Source organism: Phalacrocorax carbo, chromosome 6 (genome assembly GCF_963921805.1).
Source record: "Phalacrocorax carbo chromosome 6, bPhaCar2.1, whole genome shotgun sequence".
NCBI lineage: Eukaryota > Metazoa > Chordata > Aves > Suliformes > Phalacrocoracidae > Phalacrocorax > Phalacrocorax carbo.
Genome location: NC_087518.1, coordinates 20651253 through 20677905, shown reverse-complemented (window position 1 = coordinate 20677905; position 26653 = coordinate 20651253). Strand labels below are relative to the sequence as shown.

General features: G+C 43.3%; 1 protein-coding gene across 2 annotated transcripts in view; it reads left to right on the top strand.

Annotated features, from left to right (window-relative positions):
* Window positions 1-26653, top strand: part of RBM6 (RNA binding motif protein 6) — a 59345-nt gene that overhangs the window by 11093 nt on the left and 21599 nt on the right. For both annotated transcript variants that reach the window (XM_064454137.1, XM_064454136.1), the window contains exon 6: window positions 11991-12064. In XM_064454137.1, the coding sequence (XP_064310207.1) occupies window positions 11991-12064 (74 nt within the window). The remainder of the gene's footprint in view (window positions 1-11990; window positions 12065-26653) is intronic.

Genomic DNA, 26653 nt, shown 5'->3' with positions numbered 1-26653 from the left:
GATTATACTAGTAGGGAAACCAGAGGAGACCATCTCAAGTTACCTCTCCTGCTTTGATGATGCTGAACAGCTCCTGCTCCAGAGTGAATTTCTGTCATTTTCCAAAGAAAGACAGAATGGCAGGGCTGTTCTCTGTGTCTTTTTTAAACCTAGGAAAGCAGAGGCTTCTACCTCTTCAGTGCTTTTTCTTATTACCATTATGGGTTGAATGTGAAGCAGCTGGAATTCCTGGTGTCAATATATTACGTAAAGGCTTCCTACGTGTTCAGTAGCTGGGGAGAGAAACTGGGGTGGTTGGGTATTTCTCAAGTATATTTTTGTTTCTGGAAGCTGTCAAAGGAGATTGCACAACCTTCTTGGGAGCCTTTGAACTGAAGAGCACCCCTGTGTCACATAATCTGGTCTGGTCCAGGAAGCAGGCTTTAAGGGGCGCAGTCAGTCTTTCTTGCTTCCTTTTCTCTTTTCTAGTGCAGCATGACTGTCGTCAGCCACAACACTGACTGCAACCCAATAATTGCAACACACTCATTTTTCGCCTGTGCTGATGTGATTTGTCAGTTGTTTTTTTCTGAAATACATCAGTTTTCAGTAATAAATCAGCTTGACCCTAGGAATCTCTTCATAAGTCTCTTCTCATGTACATTATTAGGACTTACTGCTCTCATTAGAGAACCATTGTTTCCTCCTTCCCGTTCCCTATTTCAAAGACTACTTAGGGTGAGACGCAGCATTTGCAGTTACGTGCAGAAGCTCTGGTGTCTGCTGTTGGGTCACATGTAATGATGGTTGCAGTTTTCTGCTGTCTTTCTAAAAGCTGCATTCTGTTTCAGGGTTTCTCCTCATCTGCAAAGTTTTGTTTTTTTTATTTTAAGTTTTTCTGGCAATTGTGGGGAGGGAAAGAATGAAGTTTAAATTAGCTCATAATTTATGAGCTTTTAAAGCTGTTGTTTAATCCTGTCCAATCAACATCAGTAATTTAAGCAGTGTAGCATTATTCTAGGTTACGTGGGTACTCCAAAGACTTTGTTTTGCCTTATGTCCTGAGGCTGCAGCTGCAGCTGCTAATAAACAGTTTTCTGATCCTTCTTGCGCAAGATGGCTGCATCAAGGACAATAAAAGCTTCTTGAATTGTGAAAACTTCTTGAAATTGGGTAACTAGAAGCTGTAGTAAATTTAGTCCAGCTTTTCACATTAGGTTATCCTATAGAGAAGTGTGTGAAATTGAATTTGTATTAACTTCTGAAAAGCTAAGCCTGTTTGAAACTAGAGGCCAGTCATAGGCTAGACAATGTTTTTATGATGTGGTGTGTATGTAAATGAGTATTAAACCAAACTTGCTGGATTACTAATGTCTCTCAGCTACACCTGAGCCCACTGGCTGCACGGCTGTATCAGCTCAATGGGGTGACGGCAGCCTGGCTCAGAAGAGCGTGTGCTAAGCCTGCCTGAGTGGGTTGTATATTTTTGAGTGCTGTCCAGAACTGTTAAAAATAACATTAATCATGAGTATGCATGTTGAGTGTGTTTGAGAGAATGCTTGCAGCTGTTGGAGAACAATAACAGCCATAACAAATAACATGCAATTAACTCAAAATAAGTGAGGTTCAGATCAATTTCACAAAAAGATAACACTTATCATAAAGCTTATCTCAGCAGCTTCAACATGATGATTCCACTGTGTGATCTTTCACAAGACTTTTTTCTGTTTTGGTGGTAAATATATGGTTGGTTTTCTTGGAAAAAGCAGCTCACCTTCTTTTTATAAAGCCCTTTCTTTTTACACGCTGTGTATGTGATAAGGGAAGCATATTTTCACTGAAGGTTGTGCTGACCCTGAAACTGTTCTTGATATACCTGGTGTGATTTTGGTACGCATTAAAGCTGTTTATTCTTCAGATTATTTTGTCTCTGAAGCCCTCAGGCTGAAACAGCATCTAGATTTTCAACAAGGTAGTGAAAGGAGAGACCCTAAGAAGTGGCACAGTAATTCTATTGAAATCCAAAAGGCACATATTTACAGACAATGGTAAAATATCAAAGTCAGACTTTATAGTATTACCCTATGCAACATTAACTTGTAATTTCCATCAGTTAGATTTTTTTTAATTGATGCCTGTATCAGGCTGAAAGTATGAAATCCATTTGTGGGGGGAGGAGGGCTTCTTCCAACATCATGTGTAAGCCTTGGAACAAATAACTGTATTAGATTGTTGGCTTATCCTTCAGTTTGCCTTTTCAAGTGTGTTTGGTCACGTCTGTTCAATTAATCATTACAAAGAATAAACCCTGAGGTGATAGTGGAATCTTCTCAAAGACCATTTACTGCTTTAGTGTGCAATATGTCCTGGTGCCTCTTGCTGCCTTACATGGAGGCAGAGCTGTGGATGTACTGCTGCTTCAGTAGATACGAGCAGTGATGACTTGTCATCAGCCCTCTGAGAAGGGGTTGTCAGTAACAGGTTGTGAGCTCCCCCTGTCCTGTCTGAAGATACTTGTCTCTGCTCACTGGGATCAAGGCTTTCATTTGGCTTTACAGTGTGGGCCTCCCTCTGAGGAGCTGTTAGTGCAGCCTGTAACAGCACCAGGCTGCCTGTGGCACAGTGTCTGTCATTCTTCTGTTACTGTATGTGCACTTGTGTTGGTGCTGACTGCAAGGAACTTGAAGCCAATACCTTTTGACCTTCGAGGAATCTAACATGAACACACCTTGTCCTGGTTTTGGTTTTGATCACATTTTAAACTTATCTCCTGCCTGATTGTCATGAAGCTTTATTTCTACTTTCCTGACTAATGTCAAACATAAACAAAGTCTGAGATACCATCTTGAGTGTCTGATGTGCACAGAACGCTGGCTGAACACACATGTATGCCCTGGAGAAGAGAGCACAACGGAATGATCTTTATCTTAAGGGGCTGCTTATGATGAGTCATTCAGCCTTAAAGATGCTGCAATGATGTCCAAGTAATAAGTGAAAACATGAAGCGTACTCTGAGCCTTCTGTTCAAATTGTTCTCCTGGACGCACTCCATGGTGGGACAAGCTTGGAACCTGTGTTTTCCAACCAGGATTCATGCTAGGGGTAGTACCAGCAGTTGGGAAAAGCTGTTCACGGAAAGCAAGCCTGAGAAATTGCTGGCAGCCCATGAAGCTTTTCTAGCTTACTCTGCAAGCCCATGTGGGGAACTGAGAGGAGTTTTTGCTGAGCTGGGAGAGCCTGGTAGAGAATGGACACACAGACCAAGATGGAGAGCAGCATGTGCAGAGAGGAGCTCTATGAAGCGGACCTGGAGGGACCAGGTGAGCTGGATTGCAATCATAAGGAGCATTGAGGTCTACCCCAGCCCCTTTGTGTACCCTCTAAATTAGTGCAGCACTTCAGAAACTGATTTGGGTTTGTTAGCCTGCTTCTGATCCTTCTGAATACTCACTTTTGAACACTGGGTGTGGATGTGGGAAGGCAGTGCTGCACCCCTGAGGAGAAAAGCATTCATGGAAAGGGGATGATGGGAGCAGGGAGCTTTCTGAACAGTAATAATGCTTGAGGCCAGAGGGATGTCCGCATGGATACAGGTGGCTGATGCTAGAGGATAGGCATCCTCTTGTGGTGGAGGTACATGTAGGAAATGTAGTGTAACCTGAAAATATGACTAACCTAGCAGCTACTTAATGGCAGCTTCCTCCTCCATTTTGAAAAGCTTTTGTTTTAGCAAGTGCTATTGGCACTTAATGTACTTTATTGCTTGCTTAGCCACCTTCTTGCACTCGCATTTATTTTTTTCTTTAATTTCTCCAGACCTGGCCCATATGGGTGCTTGGAACTGCACCCTTTATCCCTCCCTTTGTTAAACTCAAACTGCCTTGACCAAGTCCTAGAAGAAGCTAGATTATCTTTCTTGCTCTCAATAAGCTCTGTCACACTGGTACCCTGTTAAATATTAATAAGTCCCTTAGATAAACCTTTAAAAGGTGCCTTTTTTTTTTTCCTCCAAGTGCAGTCTATCTAGTGTGTCAGAACAGTGAATCATTGGCTTCAGGAATATTTCAGGAAGCCTCTGAAATTCAAAATTCTGTTCTTTAGTGTTGCATTTTGCTAAAATTCATAATCTAAGGGCCAGAAGCTTACACTTCATGATAAAAAATTGGTACAGAGTTTTTTGAGTGGTGCACCTGTCTATACCAGGGATAAGGTCTCCATTTTCCATAGCTGGAGTGCATTCCAAGGCACTGAAATCTCTTCTCCCTTAAAGCAGAGCTCCTGTTGTGGTAGCAGGCATGGCTGTGCATTTGTCTGGCCCATAAGTAATTGAGTCTTAGCTCCCTCACTGTAGCTGTATGTGTAGGTGGGGTTTGGGCTGGTAATACTCTTGGAGGTCAGAAGCACTGGTGAAATACTGCACTTGCCCCCAGCTCCAGCATGCCGCAGGTGCTGTCATGCTGCAGCTTCCAGCCTTAGTTAGGGCTGGAAAGCTGAGCAGCTGCTCCGTACCAGTGGGGGGGCATGTTTCTGGAAGTGGGCAGCAGAACCATGCTAAACTTAGATCTTTTGTTTCTTTTCAGGAGTGATGCAGTGCCCTTGGGGAAACACCTCTGAAAGGTGGATTTGTGGCCAGCTAGTGGCTTCCTCATGATGAGGGCTTGGTACCAACCCAATGAAGTTTGATTAGAAGTAGATTCCACAAGGGCTTATACTCTGGTTTGATACAAAGAATGTGCTGTGGGTTGATGTGAGATGTCTCTAATATATGCTGGGGCGCAGAGATGCATCTTGCTTATTGTGCTGATTATACAGAAGACAACTTGGCTGACCATCAAGGCTGGTGCTAAGGCACCAGAGGAAGAAGAATCTCCTGTTGCTGTATTTAGTGCTTTGCACAGTGAACATTGTGTGGTCCTCTCTACTGTGTCAGCCTTGAATAAGGTTATGCAGATCTCAGACACTTGCTGAGAGCTGAAGTGATCATCCATGAGCTCAAGAAGATGCTGTAGCACACATGGAGTTTCTTCTTGAGGCAATACCAGATCACCCACTCATCAGCAGAGTTCTTCAGTCTGGAGGAGCTCACCTTTCAGAAGCTGGGGAGATACCTTCAGTGCTGATCTGTGTGAAGCAATTGATTCTTGTATGTAGCCAGAATAGCCTTGCAAGGACTTCTCTTGGAAGCAAAAGGCGTTCTTGCCCATCTTTCCTCATCTGTGAATGTGGTGCCTTAGGAAATAGGAAGTACAAATCTGTTTTGAGTCAGTGTTAGTGACAGTGATCAACCTTGGTTCAGGATTATAAGGCTGGTTCAACAGAAAAGGCAACAAACACATTCATCCATAAAACATGCTCACAGCCTTTTTGACATGCAGAATCCTCTGTGCTCACTCTTTTTGCATCTCTAGCACTAAACTTGAAGGGTTTTCACAGAGTGCTGACATTATTGCATTGATTGCTTTTCTGAGTCATTTGTGCTAAATGACAGATTATACGTCCTGGAGACCACGTTCACATTAGCAGCACTTTAAAACCAAGTTCCTGTCTGCAGCACCTTCCTATGTATGCAGTTTCCAGTCCTCTCACAGAGTTTTGTGATGGCCCCAGCCTTCCTTGGATTCCAGGTTTCTATACAAGTATAATGTAATACTTCGTCTTTAATAAAGCTACAGTGCATATGATCTTAGTGTTGTGGGTTTTTCCCTCCTCCCCACTGTGTGGTGTACAAACTACCCTCCTTCTGCGCCAAGAAGGGTTGGCAGCCATTTGGGGCTCTGACAGTTGTAGTTCCTGTAGTTTATGGGGCTGCCTGTGTCCACCTTTGGGGACACCTCAGGCAGGTCCTTTCTGGGTCTTGTCCTCCTGAATGGAGGGAGAAGGATGGACTGTAGTGCTCTACCTTTCAGAATATAGCTGTGTTCCATATCATGTGGTTTCAGTGCCGTTCTCTTGTGCAGCGCTGTCATGAATGAGTGCAGAAGAGTGTACTTTTTTTATACGGAGAGACAGTATGAAGTGGCAGGCCTTTTCCCAGCAGCCAGGTGTGGCTTGTAAATGTTAAGCCTTTGAAAGGAATTGGGGATATGGCTTGTTGCAGATTGTCCTGTTTAGTATTCAACAGCAAGCTTTTATGGTACAGCTCTTCAGCTTTAGTAGCTCTGAATACCAATTTATCTGCGCAGTAAAGAGATCTGACAAATTTATGAACACTCAGAATCCACCGACTGGTGTTGAGAGAGCTTTTGGTTTTGACTTCTGAGCTTGTGTTAGCATAGATAGATTGCCACCATTCCCTGCCGTGCTGCAGGGGTGCCCTCCAAGTTTTCAGACTCTGCAGACAGCTTTATTTTCTCTGCTCACCACAGAAGGCACTACGCTGTTGCCCATCCTTACTGCAATGACAAGACTCACTGTATAAGCACAGATACAGCCACCACTGTGCATGTTCAGGAGCTTCTGGCTTCTTTGGAAGCATCAAGTGTATTACAGCTGCTAATAATAGTACACTATAATAATGCAGAGATACAGAGAAAGCCCTGTGTTTTCCAGTATTTTCTTGTGATGAGTTATTAACTTTTTAGTATGGATGACCTACATCTGCATCTTTCCTTGGAGGAAACAGAAGAACTTGTGTGTGGGGTTATGGGCACGTTGCCAAAATCTCCCATGGATGAGGTAGCTCTTCCTGTTGACCAAGGAATAGCAGATTCTCTGAGAACAGTGTGCAAAATCATGTCTCCACTATCTGAGCTGTGCAAAGGTCAATGTGTGAGATTGCTGATTCCTTTAAGGATCCACATCAAGGGGTGTGGAATTCTTCATATTCACTCCATACTTTATGCTGTAGTTGCCTTTGAAGCAGTAGAACTTTCTTCTCTAACATGAGTGAAACTCTATGGAGGATTTTCCCAGCTGCACTCTGCTCTGCCATGCTGTCTCAGGAGAGAGCAAGCAGCAAGAATATCCTTGCTCCAGCAGGCTGGCAATGGCTGTGCTTCAATGTGCTATCTCTGAGAGTCCTAGAAGTGCCTAAAACTCCAAATGCTGTTCTTCTATGGTAGTTCTGTCTCATCCTACAGGAAAAAACACAAGTGAAGTTGGGATGGTTGAGAAGCTCTCTGCCTATGGAGACTCCATCATTATCATCATCTGCTCAGGCTGCTTGGCCCCATCTGGCAGATGCAGGGACCTCCACTGCGTTTGCAGCTGGCCCAGCTGTTCAGTTTAGCATAGTGTCTTTTGGCAACCTGTAGTACAGAGTTACTTTAATAGGAGGCCATCTGCTTACCTTCCAGTCCGGAGGGGAGAGAATATGTTTGTATTGCACCCCAGCAGACGGGGTTTGTAGCGGTTGTTTTTGAGAAGGCAGATGGTGGTTCACCATGGACTTAGACGTATGGATGTGGCACTTAGGGACATGGTTTAGTGGTGGTCTTGGCAGTGTTAGGTTTATGGTTGGACTGGGTAATCTTAAAGGTCTTTTCCAATGTAAATGATTCTATGATTCTGTGATAAGGTTACCTAATGCATTCAGCTTGTAGGGGTGGGCAGTAATGTGTCTTACTGTGTGCTCATTCCTAGAATCAAGGAGTTGGATCACTTCTCGAATTGGATGCTTCAGTTATGTTGCCGTCATGCCTTCTTTCCAAAAAGTATCTTTGGTTTGGCATAGACAGGGCTGCTGTTGTTACGTGATCTTTTCATTTGGCCTCCTAAAACGCCAGAGATTTTTTTTTGATGTCTTCCCACTCCTTACAGCCCCTCTCAGAACAACATTATGGTTTTCCTTTATTAAAATCCTTGATATAACAAACTATCATAAAGTAACACATTACTATGTGTCAGTTGTTCATTAGAAACAGTGTGCATATAGAAACAAATCTTATTTTAAATCCCAAGACTCTGATCTTTTTTTCTGAAGCCAAAGAACAATAATTTTAAGTCAGGCTTTCAGGATTTTTAGCCAAACCATGACATGCTAACAGGGACCTACTATTTGTTGTCAAAATTCACTTCGCTAAAACACATCTGTTTCAGAGGCAAAATATTCCTTATTCAAATGTTCACAGAGCAGCTTACTGGAGCTCTAAATGGGTCCTTACTCCTAAGTATTAAGTGATTGTGCCCATTTTCAGTGCAGAGAACAACTGAGTGTGCTTTGGAAACTTCCATAAAGGATTGTGTATTCACAGAAGCGCATAAGGAAAAACAGAAGTCCCCTGGATTTTGTGTACACTTTCTCCATGTGTTCTTGTTTCACCTGTCATATGCAGCCTGTGATACTGTAGACTTGCATAGCTGAGAGGAAGTAGTTGAAAGGGATACAAGTCCTTTTACACAGTTGACCTAAAACATGGTGGGAGATGAGGACATGCATATTCTATGGTTATGCTAGGTCCAAAACTGAACTTGAACTGGATGGGTTCAAGTGTTGGGGGACTGTTTCCTTGGAAAGTTCATTTGGACAGTATAAATGTGCTGCAGCATGCTCAGAGGTTGTGTGTGGGGCAATACTGATTTCTTCCCTTTTTGACAGAGTCTGTGTTGATCACATATACTTATGCCAAAACATAATGCACTTCTTACTCCATTCTACTTTTTTGTGGATCCTGAAACTGTAGTATTGTACTAATCAGTAAGCAAAGGATCAAATTAAAAAGGTACCAGGATTTATATCTTCATGTGAAACCTTGCATGTGAATTTAGGCCACCTTGAGTCAAAAAAACCACACTGTAGTCTTCAGCAGTGATTTTGCTTTGCTGGTTTTGTTATTATGACCTGAAGAACATCAGTGAATGTCCAAGAGCTTTAATTCACAGGGGACATCAGCTTAACTTGGGATGCCTGTTGAACCAGGTCCTGCCATAGGTACCTGGCCCCATGCCTCAGTCAAAATCCTCTGCCCTGCTTCTGGTAACAGGAGCTGAATTGCCACGTTCTGACGGGGAAACTGTGTGAAGGCTTTGGAAATAAAAATATACAAGCTCAGCAGCTGACACAAACAACTGAACCAGCCCTACAGAGGAGTCAGGGAAGAGGCATGACAGTTGGTGGCAGAAGTCTATAGCTGCTTCCCCTTAAGAACCAGCCTCAAGTCACTTGGTTTTGTTTCAAGCATTGTGCTCTGGGTAATGTGGTTATTACAGATTGTGGAAAAGCAGCAAACATTGCATTTTGAAGGTGCTCTGTAGCAGCCCCATTGTTGCACAGGCCTCCATTTCAGTGGCCTTTCCATTGTGGTCTAAAATGGAAGGATGCTTTCATGGAGCCTGGGGCAGGGGGACAGAGCAGGGGTGCTGTACTGTCGTGGCTGATGTTATTCTAGATCTTGCATGCTGAGTGTGCTTGTCAAATCTATGCAAAGGGCTAGATCTGGGGTCAGGAGACAGTGTCAAGCCCCCCAAGATCTTCATCAGCAGTTTGGAGTGGAGCAATGGCTCCAGGCTACTCTCTTCTTGCACCACTGTTTCAGTGCTGTGTCTGCAAGGGGAGCTCATAGTGAATTGCAGAATGCTGCATCCCTCCACAACCTGACCACAAGAGCTGAACATCTGGCCTGACGCTGCTTTTTGGCATTTCTGGTTTTGGTTCTCATTGTACATGTTACTGCAGCTATGCTAATTGGGGGGTTGAGTTTGGTGGGGGAGGGCAGAGGTAAGAAAGTGCACAAGGAGAAAGGGGTTGGTCTTCCCCTTAACTGTCTCCATGTAATGCTTGGAACGATCCTGTAGAGCACTTTCCTCCACGCATCTTAGCTTTTGTATCCATATATAACATTCAGTGTTGCACTCTCAGTTGTGTCATGCTGGATTAAATCCATGTCTAAACCACTCATTCACTTCATGAGGACTGGGGTGTAAACTGCCTCTAATTGTAGAGCAAATACAGTGAAAAATTCTGCAATCCTGCTTTCTGTCAGGAGTCCCCTTAACTTCAAATGCACATGGAAATAAGATAGCACTTGGGTCCTAGCTTGCTGATTATGGCAGCTTTCAAAAATCCTCTCCGTGAAGAGGAATCATCAGCCTTACAGGCTAACAAATATCATTAATGCAGCACTTTTCTGATCAGGAGGGAGAGAAGTGACTCTAGAGTTCTGGATTTGAATAAGACTTTAAAATGTACGGTGTGAGCCTGCATGCTGTGCTGCAAAGTAGCAGAGTTGTTTGCCCAGAATGCAAAACAGTCTCCCAGCAAGGGGCAGCACTGCTCCTGGAGAGCAGCTGTCTTCTGTAAAGAGGAGGACTGCTTCATTTTCAAAATATAATTCAGTGTGGCTGGAACTGCAGAGCAGAATGGATGCTATGGGAACAGCTGGGTGAATTTGGTTCTGTTGATTCTGCCAGTTGAAACAGTACCTCTAGTTCCAGGTGCCCACTTCATGTAAGAATATCAAGTGGCTTTAGCTGCGTTCCACCACAGATGGCCTGCTGCTGGCCTGGGAGCTGAAAAGCACACAGATTGATAAATTTCCCTCTAGTGTAATTATATTGACTAAAATAATATAGGGAAGGGGAATAAATTCCTGTGTGAGGTAGAGGAGCTAGTTTCAAATTGGAGTCTCGTTATAAAGGCAAATGTGCAAAGCCAAGATTGTGTTGTTAGAACAGTGTGCAAATTGCTCTCAGAATAAAAGAAAGGAAAAATTAGTAGGGTTTCGTGATGAAACAGTTTTGTATGGGCTTGTCTCTGATGTGGTTACATCAGAGTACAAAGTACAAAGATGATAAAGAAACAGAAGGAAAAATTGGAGAGTGCAGCAAATATTCTTTGGCGTAGGCTTGGGGGAAATGGGGGTTGTTTTGCAGCAGACTGGAAAGCCTTGACTGAAAGAAGCGTGTGTGGAGTTACCTTCCTGTGGAAGGTGAGAGGCTGAAGCAATAGGAACCAGATATATACTTGGTTTGAAGGTACTGGTATTAAGATGTGCGCCTTTAGGAGAGGAGACAAGCTCTTCACCAGGACAGCTAGGTGCCTAAAATGGTACAATCCACATGCAGACTGGCTTTTCTCTTGCTCCTAACTAGCCAAAAATGCAGCAGGAGGAGGGAACCAAGCCTTTCCTCTTGCTGTTTGCCCGTGTAGAAGCATCTCAGTCCGTGATCATCTGGAAAGCACTGTTTTGGAGTGAGGTGGCCTTGGCATGTGAGGGGTGAGGTTGTGACTTTAGGTTGTTCCTCAGCACTTCAGTTCTTGGACATAGTTTCAACATCAAGGATGGCTCTTAGGATGGTCTTAGCTTCTGTAGTGTTCACCCTGTACTTCACTGTGGGACATAACATTTCAGTGCAGGTATCTGGAGTACACAGTTGAATCAGTGGGTCCCTCCTGCCACTGACTGAGATGACAGCCTTCCAAGGAGTGAGGAGAGTAAGGGCTCTCTAGTTTCTTGCATCTAAACTTAAGCTCCCACACCCTCTTGTTACATGTGCAATAACATCTATTCCAAAATGAGAAAGTTGGAGTTCTCATTCCTGCTCCACTGCGCTCTATTGTAATACAAGGGATTGGACTTTAAAAGTAAGCAGGTGTTGAAGGAAAATAGCAAAGGCAAAGGAATCGTGTTAGTTCTTTCTGAAATATTGCCCAATTAAAATGCTGACTATTCATGTAAAATACATTTGCAGCAAGGTACTCTGAAATGACTGATCGACACTTGCTTTGGAGAGTACTGCCTCCAAGGTAGCACAGAATGTGAAACTAGCAATGGAAAATCACTATGCCTTTAAAAAAACAAAAAGGCAATTATTTCTTTCCCTAAGGAAGGGTGTGCCTGTCACTGGGTTGTGTAAGGGGAAGTGGGAACACTGTACTAGTAACATTTGTGATAAGCTGCACAGTTAATCATCATCTAGTTAGTCCCTGATTTCTCTCCTTTTCATTCTGGAGTAGAGGGGTGGTGGTTAGAGGGTTTGTCATTGGAGGGGAAGGGAAATTGAATATTTAATGTGGCTTTCTTTATGACAAGGCACTAACATGACTCCCGTCTGTATTTAAATGCTGTCCCCAGGTTACGACTATGGCTATGTCTGCGTGGAGTTTTCACTCTTGGAAGAGGCCATCGGATGCATGGAAGCCAACCAGGTTGCTTTAAACTTCGGTCAATGCTGCTAGAAGATTTTAAAAAAATTTTTTGGTGGGGTGGTGGAAAGCCAATGAGGTTTTTTGAACTATTCAACAGGAAGACCTGTTCTTGTATAATACACAACATTGTGGTTTAAATGTTGTTTCCAGAAATTTGTAAAAGGCTTAGAAATGCCAGTGTGAAAGAGCTGCTGGACATCAAGTGGTCTGCCCTCCTCCCAAGCATATGTTGGCACACAGGCTAGAGTCAGAGACTGATGGCTGACATACTCCTAATGCAGGTTTTGGCCCTGATGCTTTTGTACGCACACTGAAATCCAGTTGGAAAGATCTCTGCTAGCATTAAATGCCTCCCCCAGCTGTGCATGCACACACACATACACACGTGACTGTAGGTGAGGCCTCTTGTATGCAGCTCTGAGTCAACCATGACTTGCAAACTCCACTTTTCTGTATGCCTTGTGTGTGGGAGAGATTCTTAATTGTGCATCTCCCCCGTATCTATCCTGTCCTTTGGCAGCTGCAAACACGAGGACTACCCTATGTGCAGTTGCACCTGGTAAATCTGAACGTTTCCAGTCCTTAAAAGTGCAAAATGGCTTAAATCCCCAGTGAATAAGTACCCGAAGGGAGCCTTTACTCTGACCTGATACTTGAGCCTAGAGCTGTTGTCCACCATACAAGAACAAGATGCATAAAATTTGTTAGGTAAAACATAAATTCCTATCTCGCACCACCCTCCCTGTGCCTTGGCACTGCAGATGATGGATCACTCAAGAAAAACGATCAAGCAATTAATCCCCCTTCCTTCACTACATCCCATAAGTCTCCTCTGTGCTGCCTTCTTCCTCCTAGTTTGCCAGTTATCTGAAGCCTTTTCACCTGAATCTCAAGTCTTGCTGTCATGGGAGGAGAGTCATGAGTCAGATTCAGGGCTGTGCATCTGCAAAAATATACTTACAGTTAATGAGTCTTCACAGCTGGGGTTCCAAAGGTCCCACTAAGCACTCACATTTGCCTCTGTTTTCAGTTACAGAGGTGTTGCAACCTAGAAAAATGTTTTACAGAAGTAATTCTGTTGCTGGGAAAGAGCCTGGTGCGTTCCCAATAGGATGGTGGTGAGAAGCACAGAGAGAGGAGACTCCACAATTAATCATTACTTTTCTCATGAGTGACAACTTTTGTTTCCCCTTCAGTGTTGCTAAGATTCCCAATTTATTTTGTTGTCACTGGAGAATCTGCAATTATGTATGATACTCCTTTTATCCAAAGGCTTGTCCATATTCTCTCCCCAATTCTGCTCACTTGAAATAATGTCTCCCTAAGCAAGAGCAATTCCAATACCTGGGAATTTGGGAATTCCTCTTTTTCCTGTGGTTGATACCTGCTCTGCCCCTTCTCACATTTGGAGCATCCCTGTGTACTTGGACAGGTGTTTGACTTCATCAGATTCAGTCCATTGTTACAGCAAAGAGCCTATAAACACCAGTCCTTAAATTGAACTGAGTGCCTAGAGGTACCCAGTAAATCACTGTATACACATGCACATGAGGAGGCTGGTGTTCAGCTGCTGCTTACCTTGACCCTCCCCAGCAGCAGTTATAGCGGGCCTTCAGGCTGGGTAATTTTTACTATGTTTCCCTTCTAACATTCAGGAAGGGTGCTGCCAGAATCCCGCCAGCGGTGGGGGTAATGGTTTTAGCCATGCACTCTACCTGGGACATGTTAAAGCAGATAGAGTATGAAGTCTTGCAGTTTTCCTTCCTGCTATACGTGGCTTTGCATGTGTGGAGAGGAAACCTGGAAGATGGAGTGGTTGGAGGGAATCATCTCCAAAGCCTCCATGTTCTTGTCTTCACTGTGTTTTAGTTGAGCTACAGTAGTTTGTAATGAGTGAAGCAAGAAATGTTCTTTTTGGTTTGGGGTGACCCAAACTACATGAATTTGGTCAGGAGAGTTGTATCCCCTAGACTGCTCCATATAGATTCACTTCTCTTCATACAAGATATGTCTATGAAAAACAGGCCTAATTATTTAATTTTTTTAAAAGAAGAGAGTAGTAGTAATACTTGCATCTGACCTGCTGCAAGGGAGGGAGCTGACTTAAGTTCTCAGTAGAAGTGAAAACAGGGATATTCAGAAAGGGAGTTATGCAATTCAGTCATCCCTAGACAATAGATATCCCATTTTAATATCTTCTAGAATAGAATTGTACGATCATCTCCTTAGACTGAGAATTAATCTGCTTTTTTACAAGCTGCAGAAACCAAAACCTGTATTAGCTAGGACTTAGATTCTTTGGTAGTTAAGTTATTTTCGGAGGATTATCAGCTATCTCTGTCAAATGCAGTCGCTTGTGAGAGCTTAAATAGCAAAGCAGTGTCAGCCCACAGTGACATCCTAGCCCCTTGCTAGTCAATCTGCCTCTTTCTCAGTCATCTGTAGGCTAGGAATAAATAGCTTTTGTAGAGACGGCATTTTTTATGCTGTTTAATGTCTGCTTAACTGTCCCTGCCTAAAGAACAATTTGCTACTTGCCTATATTGTATAATTCCTATATTGTGAAATCCTTTTATTTTACTCAGCACAGACCAGCACTCGATTAATATAATTCCCAAATCTTCTAATTACAGATTTACCAGGTCCAACTCCCTCCATTCAGTAAGTCTAGCATGTGTATGTGACTGCTGAGGTTTGAGGGGCCTTTCTATAAAGTACATTGTGATAGGGAAACGTCATCTTTGTTGCCCTAATTTTGTAGGGGATTTTCATTCCACTTGTATTAGTTGCCACAGCTAATGTAACGAAAATACCCCCCTTATTAATTGCTTTGCCTTGTTGATTGTTTGTTGCATTGGCAATTTATTACAACTAAAAAGTCCCATCTAATGTATGTGAAACATGATGGATTGCTATTGTTGCTAGTGCAGATGTGTTGGGCATCAGGTTTGGCTGGGTGAAGCGCTGGCTGCCAGCTCTCCTGCTGTCTTTGGGAGACTCTTTGCCCCGGTAGAGCAGACAGGCTGTTGAGGTGTTCTGCAGAACCCAAGTGCAGCCCTTGTTCCAGCCTGATGGCTGTGATGCTTCTACTGGTCTTTTGTTACAAGTTGGCTGTTGTTTGGCTTTTGTGAGACGAGACCTCTTTTTTGTCTGTGATGAGCTGCTTTTCCTTTGGGGAGGCACAGGTATTTTGAACAGAAAATGGGGTTTCTGTCTGCTAAGTCACATGGTTCCTTCTAAATAATCTTTCCTTCCTTTATTCTAATTTTGAAAGGTTGTAGTCCTGTGTGGCATTTATCTTACTGCATTTTTTTGCATTAAGGGTTGGTGTAGTCCATGGTGTAGTAGTGTTCCTGTCTTGGGCTACCATTTTGGCTTCTTGGGAGACAACTTTGGGAATACATCCCATGGCTCTTAGTTTCCACATGTGCTGGGATTCCATTGAGTACTTGAATTCTCTCTTGCATTTCTTCATCTGTACAAGAAACACACGTAATAAGCTTGTTATTGGGTGCAAGGAAATCAGGCGGGAAATGAAGTACACTTTGTGTTCTGTTGCGTATCATAAAGGCAGGTGAAGGAGGAGAAATTGAGAGATCCTGTCTCTGCTGCCTGGATATGACATGTTTTAGCTGAGGTGTGGAACTGGTTGTTATACCTATGGAAGCAGAGGAAGCTGTTTTTTAAGCTTAGGAGCAAATCAATAGTCTTGACTGTCTATGTGGTATTGTCTCCAAATACTCTCAGGCCTTGAACTCAGCAACACTGGCAGGATATTTCGTAGCTTTTGTTGCTAGTAACTAACATCTTTGTAATCCTTTCCTCCTTTTTCTTAAGAGGGCAAAGATGGGAGAGCTATAGCATGAACTTTTAAAAATACATACTTTATTTATTGAGGATATCTCCAGGTGTGTGCTAGAGCAGTCATTCTAAGACTTGTTCTTGTGCCTGCACTGAGACCACCACGTTTCGGAGAGCGGTTTCCCCTGTAGCACTGTGTGGCCCTGGTTCAACTTGCTGAGCACAGAGATACCTCCATTCCCTGCTTGTTTCTTGCTGGAGTGAGTAAGAAGGATGCTTACTGGATTTTGTGGGTGCTGACTTTACTTGAGCACATACCACCACTGTGCAACTGGAAGCATCAGATGTGCGTTTCTCCTGCTCTGAGCCTGTCCCCTTTTATACATTCACTGTGGTGCCTTTCTGCATTTAGTGTGAACATAGCTGCTAGTACAGATCAGACTTCACAGGCTATTCACTGTAGCTGTTGGTGTTAAAATCCAAAAGATGCTGTGACAAGCAGGCAAAGCCTAGAACTTTCTGTCCTGAAAACATTTGCAGTAACCAGTCACAACTCTGTGTGGCTTCCCAGTTAAATACAGAAGGAGCTTGTGGTTATCCTGAGAATGCATCTGCTCTGGTGACCTGTATCCTTAGAGTATTTATTGAAGCCTGTGGTTCAAGGAGTGTGTTGCAATTTGTGAGAGAAAATGTGTGTCCTAACATCAAAAATAATTGGTTTGGTAGGATATGCGGAGTTGCGGAGTCTGTTTTTTTGTTTTTCTAGAATCTGCAAAATGCCTCCTATAATGGAAGATGACACCCACCTCAAGGGTATTTTCACGGGCTGTCTGGTATCCATCATTTATTTGCCTGACAGCGTCACTCAATCTCTTTAGCTTTAACCTGCAGTTGAGGGTGTGTCCACAAATACACTGAAATCCATTTGCATATGGGTTAGGTTTTTTATGTTCTCCTTGGATTATCAGCTGACATTATCCTCTGCTTTTCTTGTTGTATATTAGGTGTGCAGATTTGGCTCAGATTGTATCGTTAGCACACATCTCCCCCCCCCCCCCCCAAACCTGCCCTGCTTTTAACTTTGTGGATTTCTAGAATTATCTTTTGGAGTCTACCACTCTGAGGGTGTTCAGAGAGGGGAAAGGCTTGTATAACTAGGCAGTGTTTCTTCTATAAACATCCTAATGATTTGGGAACCATGCCATTATGGAGTAGTTTTTATGATCCAAGTAACCCTTGGAAAGTTCCCTCCATATGCTACCTTGTAATGAGACAAGTGGATTTCCAGGCAGCAGAGCTGATTTGGGTTTTTTTTGTGTCTGATTCAGCGTGTGACCTTGTCACGAACTCACTGTGGTCTTATGTCACTGAGGCTTGACATGTTGAGTCAATAATTTGTTCATTCCCACTTGTGTCTCACTAATCACTGCATCATACCGTCATTTAATTGGAGTTGTAAGCCTCTGAGATCAGTACGGAAGTCTACAGTGGGAGGCTCCTAGTGCTGAGTAGAGGCTTGCCTGTGAATAAGCAGTTGGATCTGCCTGCAATGACCTGTGACAGGGCTGGGAGTGTGGGTGTACATGTGTATATCCTGCAGTGATGTTGTGATAAGTGCACTGTCTGCTTCTCTGTTCGGAAGGACTGACTTAATCTCTGTGTGCTACAGAGACCTTCCGTGTGCAGAAAAGCATGTCTCTTGCAAAATGTAACTGCCAAAAATTCTGGTGTTGAAAATACTTATCTGGACCTTCTTCTCTGCTGTCATCTCAACATCTTCTGTCATCTCAGCTGTTCAGGCAGTATGAATCCTCTGTCTGTCTTCCTTTGGCACAGGAGGTTACAAATGATCTGCTGAAGACTTCACACACTCTTCCTTCAGCCAGTGGTAGCTGCTCATCAATGTGTTTTTTCTAGCCCTACCCAGGTAAAAAACTACAGCCGCCTTCTTGGCAGCTGTGTCCTGCCTTGCCTCAGGAAGCACACCGTGCTAACCAGTGTATTTTAAAATAGGTGCACTGTTAACTGGAAGAGTTGTGAAGCTGAATCTTCTTGCTCTACTTGTGTGATCCCAGCTTCCCATGTCCCTCTACCTCCCTGTTCTTATCCCAAAATCCTGTCCTTCTTTTTTCCTTCAGCCTCACCTTACCCATGTGATGAGGTTTGTGTACGTTTGCTGCTGCTGAATTGCTGCTCTGTAACAGGATTGTGCCAGAGGACAGCTACTGGGTGAGCTGCTTGGAGCATGGGGCAGATGCTTAAGCAAGAATTCCTTAGTACCTCTGGTTGCTGCTGGGGATGTATGGCCCAGCAGGATTATCCAGGACTCAGATATTGGTGTTTATTGCAGAATTATCTGTTCTGTGCGCTGAAGTTCACTTGGACTGCTGTATAAATAGGTTGTTCCATGTAAAGCATCCCTCCCTACCCTTCTTTAAAATGAAACTGCTGTCCCTCTGGCACCTGGGCATTTGTGTTCTGGTTATGGGTTTGTTGGGATTTTTTGCTGGTTGACATTAACAAATCTGTGTGATGATGTATCTCTGAAATATCCATTCTTTCCCTGTAGATCTCAAATGCCATGTTAATGAAGTTTTTCTCCTTTGGGATAGATGTTCTATTTACAATGCCAGGAGCTTGAGCTAGCAAATGTTAAGAAATAATTGTGATTTCCTGAAATTTGCTTAAATAACTTGATCCATGAGTAATTGCCAGGATAAGTGTCCAGTGCTCTCTGGCTGATTGATCATATGATGTGATATACCTGTACTTGCAGTGCATTGCTCATTCCTGTTGGGTATTGCATGCTGCTGTGCAGCATCCAAAGGTGTGTGGGGATGGATACTCCCTATGCTAGTAGCTCAAAATGAGGAACCACTGTTGGGCAGCTGGACTTCGGTCATGCTCAGCATGGCTGTTGTAAAAATAGGGGTACTTGAAAACTTTTGCTTGTGAATACGAAGTGGCACCTGTACCACAGGTAAGTACCCCTTCCATATGGCTAAAATTGTGTTGTAGAGCACTCACTGGCAGAGCAACACCTAAGAAATAGCTTTGTTTCAGTAGTCGTCAGCATGCGAAGCATTTTCCTGAGTGACATGGCATCTGGCACACTAATCCTTTGAATTCATTTGTAGGTGAGATTTTTTCCTTGAGCTAGAAAGCATTTGAAGTAGTGCTTGGATGCATATGCAGGTTACAGTTGTTACCCTGTCTGTGTAATGGAACATCTGTGTGACAATGAGGAAATCTTAGTCACAGATGCTATGTGTAGGTGCGGTTTCACCTTAAAACGAAGAGCAATGTTTTACTGCTCGCTGCTCTTACTCACAGATTGTACATTTTTATCGTGTTTACATTCATGATTGGTTGATTTTCTATGAAGATCTGTAGAAGCTCTAAATATATTCTTGTGAAACCATTTGGAAGGTGTTTATCATTGTAGCATCAAAGTGCTTCAAAGGAGTATGGTAAATCAGCTGTAGGACAGATAGTGTATTGCCACAATTGAAAGGCTGTGTACATAGTCAGAAGGTGATTTTGGATTAAGATGTAAAATCCCTTGATCAAGCTCCTATACAAAAGTTAGTAGGACTCATGCCACTAATTTGCTTTTATGCTTTGGAAGTCATCCTTTAAGTAAGCTGGTGACTAACAGAAGTGCAGATGCACTATCAGAAATTCCCTCTGCACTCTTGGAAGTGGATGGTGTTGATGATATAACTGAAGTTACTTAAAGGAGACACAGAGGCAGTGAGAGGGAAATGTCTGTATGGGTTCACTTTACATGAATAAAGGCGTTTCGGTGAGCACACCAAAACTTTCATTTCCAGAGCAAGACTGTTTTCTATCACGGTTTTGCTATAATGGTTTGCACAAGACCCGTCGTTGTGAGTGAGACACACAGCAGTCCTTCTTAGCCCAATACCAGCAACACCGAAGGGAACACCCAATATACTTTACGAGCATAAGAGCCAGATTATAGTGTTAAGACTCCTTCTCAACTGTTTTGATAAGTGGGAGCACACCAAAACATTGTTGCAATTTTCACTTGATGAGTGAACAGTGTCAGAACTGTTTGTTCGTGATTTTGTGGTATCTTGGCGATGATTGCTTTTTCCATTATTTGGTTCACTGTTGATGTTGGATTGCTTGAACAGGAAGGTAAAGGTTGAGTCTAGATACTGAAAAAAAAAAGAAAAAGTCAAACTGCACGCTCCCTGGGCTTAAGAAAGGCAGAAGCACTGATTCCTTCTCTTAGAAGAGCAATGGTCTGCCTGCTTTTCTGCAGAAACTATGTTGGGTTTCTTTTTTTTTTTTTTATAACTAAGTCATGATGGTGAGAGAGAGCTGGAATTCCCTTCAGATGTGGATTTTAGTCTGTTTTCTTTCCAGTTTGAGTTAATGTTGGATCTTTTTGGTGTAAATCATGGAAGTTTGGCTACCTTGAATTGGGGTACGTTCAAAAAGAGTACCTTGAATTTTTCCATTTTCTGCTCAGGTTATGAGATTCACGGAAGTAAAAGATTAAATTCAGATGTTTCAAGTTTGAAGATGCAAGATCAAAACTATGGAAGTCAGCAACTTTTATTTGTGAATTTCTGTTTCAATTTGACTGTAACTGAGCTGTTAATGTTCTTGACTAGAAATTAAACCCGATTACAGTGGAAAATGGGGGCTGGTACGCCTGAGTAGACTATTGTATCATTATCTATCAATTACAGGCAACAAGGAAACAGGTATTTAACACGAAAGGACACAGTTGTTATCCGCCCCGTTCCCCTGCAAGCCACAGGGCACCTTCAAGACAAGACTCTTATTAAGCTTTAATACCTACAGAGATCACAAGAAACACTGTATGCTACAGGTTCGGGTATTAGGAGGGTTGCTGTCATTTTGCATCTATGCAAGACAAGAAAACACCTTAGGTGGAAGAGCTCCAAGGGTGATGGCAGCCCTCTGCACTTCCAAGGAAATGCGCACAAACTTCTCCTGATCCTCTCTCATTTTAGAGGGGAGAGCTTCTTCTTGCATTATATCTGGCAACCTGTTTAACTCAACATGTGTGAATGGGACAGCAACTGAGAGGTCCTCAGTACCACTGTGACCAGTTTACTGAATCTTTGGTTACGCTTGCTCCCAGAAGAGGGCAATGGGGGAAGATCCTGAAGCCATTTTGTACAAGGAGACAAAGCAGGGAGGTAGAAAGTTCTTTCTGGTTTCTTTCTGCAGTGAGAGAAGCTGTACAATGTGTGGTTGACTTGTTGCAGTGAAGTGTCTGATGTAAAGTAGCATTCTGCCTTAAGGTTTGTTTTGCTGTGCTGTTGCACTGTGTGTATGCATTGACAACTACTAGATGTTGCATCCAAGTGTCCTCCTGCACCTCCATCACTTCAGGCCACCTATGAGTTCAGTTAGTTATGTCTTCCACAGGATGAACAAACAGCTTCCAGGATAGATTCCACAAAGGACAGGGGTCTAAAATCAAATGCATCATGTAATGAATTACATTTTTAAAGAGGGTCAAAGCTATAAAGCTGGAAATGTGAGATTTTAGTATTTAAATTTCTGAAACTGTCATCTTTAGAACAAGAGGATGAAAGTAATTGTCTCCTGTTTTCATAGACAGCAGGAGAAATCTTAGTTTTTGTGATGTACAGTCCATGTCTTAGCAGGAAATAAGCAATATTCAGATGGGCTTCCTGTAACAGATTTGAGCCAGGATGGCAGTAAAAGCCCAAGCAAACATTTGATGTACTTTTCCATCAAGGATCTCAGGAGCAGAGTTAACAAGGAAAGTAATTTTAAGTCCTCAGAATCCCAAGATGTATTTTCATATATGTAAAATCAGATTGAGAAGTCTCAATAAGAAGCTGTCTCATGGTGCGAAGCTGTACATTAATGGTATGATGACTAACATATTTTACTGTTTATAGTCCTAGGTTTTTGAAAGCCTGATTGATTCTTCCCAACTTCTGATAACACTGGGGAAGAGAGCTGGGGTGGTTTGGGGTTTTTTTTTGCGTGCGTTTTTGGTGGTGGGGTTTCCCCCGCCACCCCCCTGACAAGGCATCCTTTTGTGCCTGGTCCATGTGAGATCAGTGTTTGTCCTCTACTACTGCCTGCTTCTCTGCCCATTGCACTAACTTAGCTTGTCTGGTTTTCTTCTTTCTGGTGTGTAGTGGGCCCATCATTAAATGTAAGAAGTGAATTCCAAAATATTTAATAGACATCTCTTAGTGACAGGCAAATGATTGATCCATCTGATGTTAAGAGGAGCAGCTGAAAGCATCACCTCTCTGGTGCTCCAGTGCTTGCTGCTGAGAGATGAGCGGCTGCACACAAGGAGCTGCAGGCAGAACCTCTGTCTCTGCCTGCCCTTGGTCTGCACAGGCCAGGCTCTGTACTGAGCCACATGTTGCTGCCTGGCTTAATACATTCCTGGGTACTGGAGTCCTACAAGAGGTCCAAGTGGCAATACTTCAGCTACCTGCTACTGTGCTGCTTATTTGATGTTTTAAGGAGATGCATGTGCATGCTCTTTCTGTTTCCCAATCCCTTAGGAATTCAGCCAAGCTGGGAGACACTTCTGACACAGCAGGGAATTGTGTTCTTTTCCTTCCTCAGTGTCAGGGTTATTGTTGGGACTGTTCTCCTGCACACTCACCTCTCTGGGTAGACTCTTGAAGAGCTGAGGTCAGCTACTGCAGCCTCAGAGCCTGGATATTCACATGGGAGAGTCGCTGCTTCTGCCTCTTGCACCCTGACAAGGCACTAAGCTAATTTCTTCAGCAGTTCTGGGAATTGGCCAGGAGGGAAGGATCTGGATGTACCTCTGGATGTTGTGCAGTGCTGTTGCCAGGATGAACCTCTTAAACCTCAGTGCTCCTGTAAAGGAAGAGCTGCTGGATCCTCTGGGGGAGCTGTGGCACCCACTAGTGTTACATTGCACCCAAGTCAGGCTGGCAGGAGAAACTTATTTCCTTCCAAAGGGCTCAGATAGCTCTGTTGTCACACTGTGCCAGATTTCTTGGGCAAATACTGACCAAAGAGGTTAAAGCAGCTGTTTTCCAAATCACCTCCTAAGAAGAGCTCTCTTAAGAGGCAGCACCTGCTCAGAGGTAGAAATCAGTACAGGTGCCAGCCTGAAGATTTGCCAGCTGCCTTGTGGTTCTGTCCGGGTGTGACTGTTAAGGATCTGGATTTAGCTTTTGGACAAGCCACCTCAAGGTCATGGTGACATGCTGGGAATCATCATTGAGATAGCACAGGTAAGTGTTGTACTGCTGGTGCATTTCCCCATGGCAACTGGCTGGGTTCTTTCTCTTACCCTTTTGAAGTCAGCATCAGGCACCCACTTTTGCCATTAACTGGGAATTCAGGAGTGTTGAGAAATGAAGTCTCCCAGGACAAAACCCTGTTTTCATCCAGAGCTGCTGCCTCTTCTTGGGGCTTTTGGGTCTTTCCCTTGTGACAAGAGGCTGTCCTTCAGGGAGCTTGCCTGAGCACTGGCTGTAGAGGAAGCATTGCCAGAGTGCTGAGAGAAGGCTCAGAGCGTTTAATTCAGTGGATGCAGAAATGAGTTTGGAGGCATGTCTGGGGAAGCCTTTGAACTGCCCTCTTCCCCATTTACAGTTGGCATGTTTTTAGTGAGTGTTTGCTGTTGCGCAGAATATATACTGTGCTCTGGTCACTACACAGGTCAAGCTGTGTTGGAATCAGTGTGTAATCCCATGGTTACATGCTCCAGTAAAAGGATACACTTTTGTTTGGGTGTGGGATCTTTAAATGCTCAATCAAGTACGGTGAATTGTCTAGGAATAAATTTACCCCTTTAAGGCAGAGCTTTCCAGCGTGGCTTTTTTCCAGCATAATTTTGCATTGGGATCGCTCTTTAATGTTTTGATATTATGCTTCAAATCTATGAGTAAGGGGCTGGTCCTTTCTTCATTGTTCTTCCATCTTCCTTATGACCATTGCCAATGGTAAGGTACCCCTGGGGGGAAATGCACAGGAAGGTCCTGGGATGGATTAGTGCATTGTTCTAACATGCTTAATCTTTATATTGTTTAACAGCGTTAGGAGATTAGATGACCTTTGAGGAAGAAGGTGGCCATATAACAAAGTATTGAGAAATATGTTCAGGTACCGGAGCAGCATTTTAGAGAGAGAAGGGAAATCCCTGTTTTGGGAGCAAAGGGAGTCTTTGAAGCAGCTGTTGCTCAAACACAGTGTCCAGGCAGTAGACCCTGAATGAATCAGAAAAGGAATATAGATGAGGCAGAGCCATGTGGACCATTTCCTTGAACCATCTATGAATAATGATACCCGATATGCTAAATATTTAAATACTCTTAAGTATCTATAGGTTTTTTATTGATAGATTTTTAGTATACTTTTCAAATAGAGGGTTCAGTCTGATTCATACTTTCTTGGACATGGGAACAAGTGTTTGATATAGAATCATAGAATGATGTAGTTGGAAAACACATTTAAGATAATGAGTCCAACCATTAAGGAAGGTCATATGCATGACCTTCTTAGCTTACCGTGTAATAAGTCCTTAGCCACCCATGCTTCTCTTTAGCTGTGGAATGGGAGCACAGCCAGTAGCACCAGAGCATAAACCTTGTCCCTCTTTGAGCTGTTATCTTCTGATGCCCCAGACCCTCACTGTCTGAACTCTAGAAATCCTCTTCTGACATCTTTGTACTGTATAGGAAAGGCTTTCGTTTTAAAATTTCCACATTTTTCCAGTGATCCTATAATGCAAAGGTGCCCTCTTCAGAGGGGTGAGGGAAGCTAAAGGTTAGAATTAGCTGGAGAGGGAGACATTAGGGCTTTAAGTGGCAGATAAAAGGTCCACTGTGCTTCACTGGATCAAAGAGAAAATTCAGGTGTGTTGAAATCTCCTTATAGGGTGAAATCCAGAAGCAATTCATATCACCTACCACCCAAAGCTGGCTCTAGAGCATGTGAAGGTCTAGGCACATTGTATGTTTTCTCAAGCTGCGGCACGTTGCTGTTATCCTTCCTGGAGCCGTAATTGGGTGCTTACCTGTACCAACTGTTTTGGTGGTGTTCTCAGAGCAGGACTGAGTGTGCTGACAAGTGCAAAGTGAAGCAAATGCTGTGTTTAAAAGATAAGCATTTAAGAGTCCTAACTTGGAAATGAATTGGAGTTCAGAATTCAGACAATAAAATGTAGAGAGCTGGCATAGTCTGAAAGGTAATTCCTGTGTATGTTTGCGAAAAGAATGTCAGTGGGGGGAGGTGAGTTACAGAAAGATACTGGGACTTGCTTAGAAAGAGTATGGCTGGTATCCAGGGAATTTAGATATCGTAGGAAGAAAACTGGAGGTGTCTCAGCAGGCTAGATTGGGTGTCTGAGGAAATAAGGTACTTAAAGCATGCAGACTGGCACCTTCTGCTCAAGGACAAATGACCTAGATAACCACATAGAAAGGGAGGCCTGGGGAAGGCTGTCTTGGGAGTAAGTAGAAATGGAAACTTGTATGTCATGGTGGACAGTCCTGGTGCAAGTAGGTAATGTGTTTTGTATGAAAGGAGTTTGAAAAAGAGGCACTGAGTGCTCTCTGGGATAAAATAATCCTTTTATAGCATCTTAATCTGTTATATTTAGCTACTGCATCTTTAGGACTCTCTAAGTTATCCTCCTAATGCCTCAGTTCTCTGTTAGTGACAATTTTGTTTAACATGCCCGTCAGTTGTGTGCCCGAAACTATGTTCCATTAACTCAGGATTGTTGATGACATCTTTGGGCTCTTGGTCTCAGGCTTCCTCTGACCTTGAAGATCATGAGGCCTGGCCATGCCATGCTGGTTGGCATCAGATCACTGTTGAAATGAATGTCTTACTGCAAAACTGTTTGAAGTGATGCCACATGCTCTTGAGCTCCAAGCATCGCTGATGCTCAGGAGCCAGACATCCTCGTTTCCAGGTGACCACACTAACACAACTATTGTGCAAGATTCATCTCAGTGCTAGTCTTGATAGAGACGTGTCATAATAATACACAGCAAGGTTGTTTGGGTCCACTTGGTGATGTAACCATTTCCCCAGGATCCACGGCTTGTCAGACCATCCTTTTCCACTGTATATCTTGAATCTTCTGCCTTGGCTGTCAGCTACTCAGCAGTAGAGTGCTGGACACTGATAGGTCAGGCCAATAAAAAGAAGTCCCTGAGCTGCAAATGGTTAGGGAGCTGGAGAAGGGGGCTGAGAGCCTTGCAGAAAGTCCCAGTACACTAAGACTTTGCTTGTAGTTAACTGTTCCTGTAGGAAATGCCAGATTGCTGCAATACCCTGCAGCAGGCTAGATTGCTCTCTTTTCTTCATTTTTCCATGTCACACTCTGTTTTCTAAATGTTTAATTACAGATAGATTCTGGTTTTTGAGTTCACAGCTTTCTCATCTGCGTTTTGTCAAAGGTAAGCAGATGTACTGCCTGTTGCTCTGTAGAGTTGAGTCCCTTGGTACAGCAGCTGCCAAGGAGCTCCGAGATAAAAACTTCAGCATATGGAAAAAATAAGATGAGAAGCCAGTTTCTGTGGCTGGGATGATCTTGTTTTGAAATATATCCAGCTGGTTTCTTATCCTCCCAGATGACTTGGTGTTGGCCCTTGCTCCATCCTGGGAAGCTGCTTCTTCCTGAATTATATGAACAGCTAGGTATGTGTGGGTTAGAGGGACCTTTGGTGTTTGACCCTGTCTAACTGCTTTATCTGAAGATGAATAACTTAAGGGAGAGAGCCTTGTGCTCTCTCT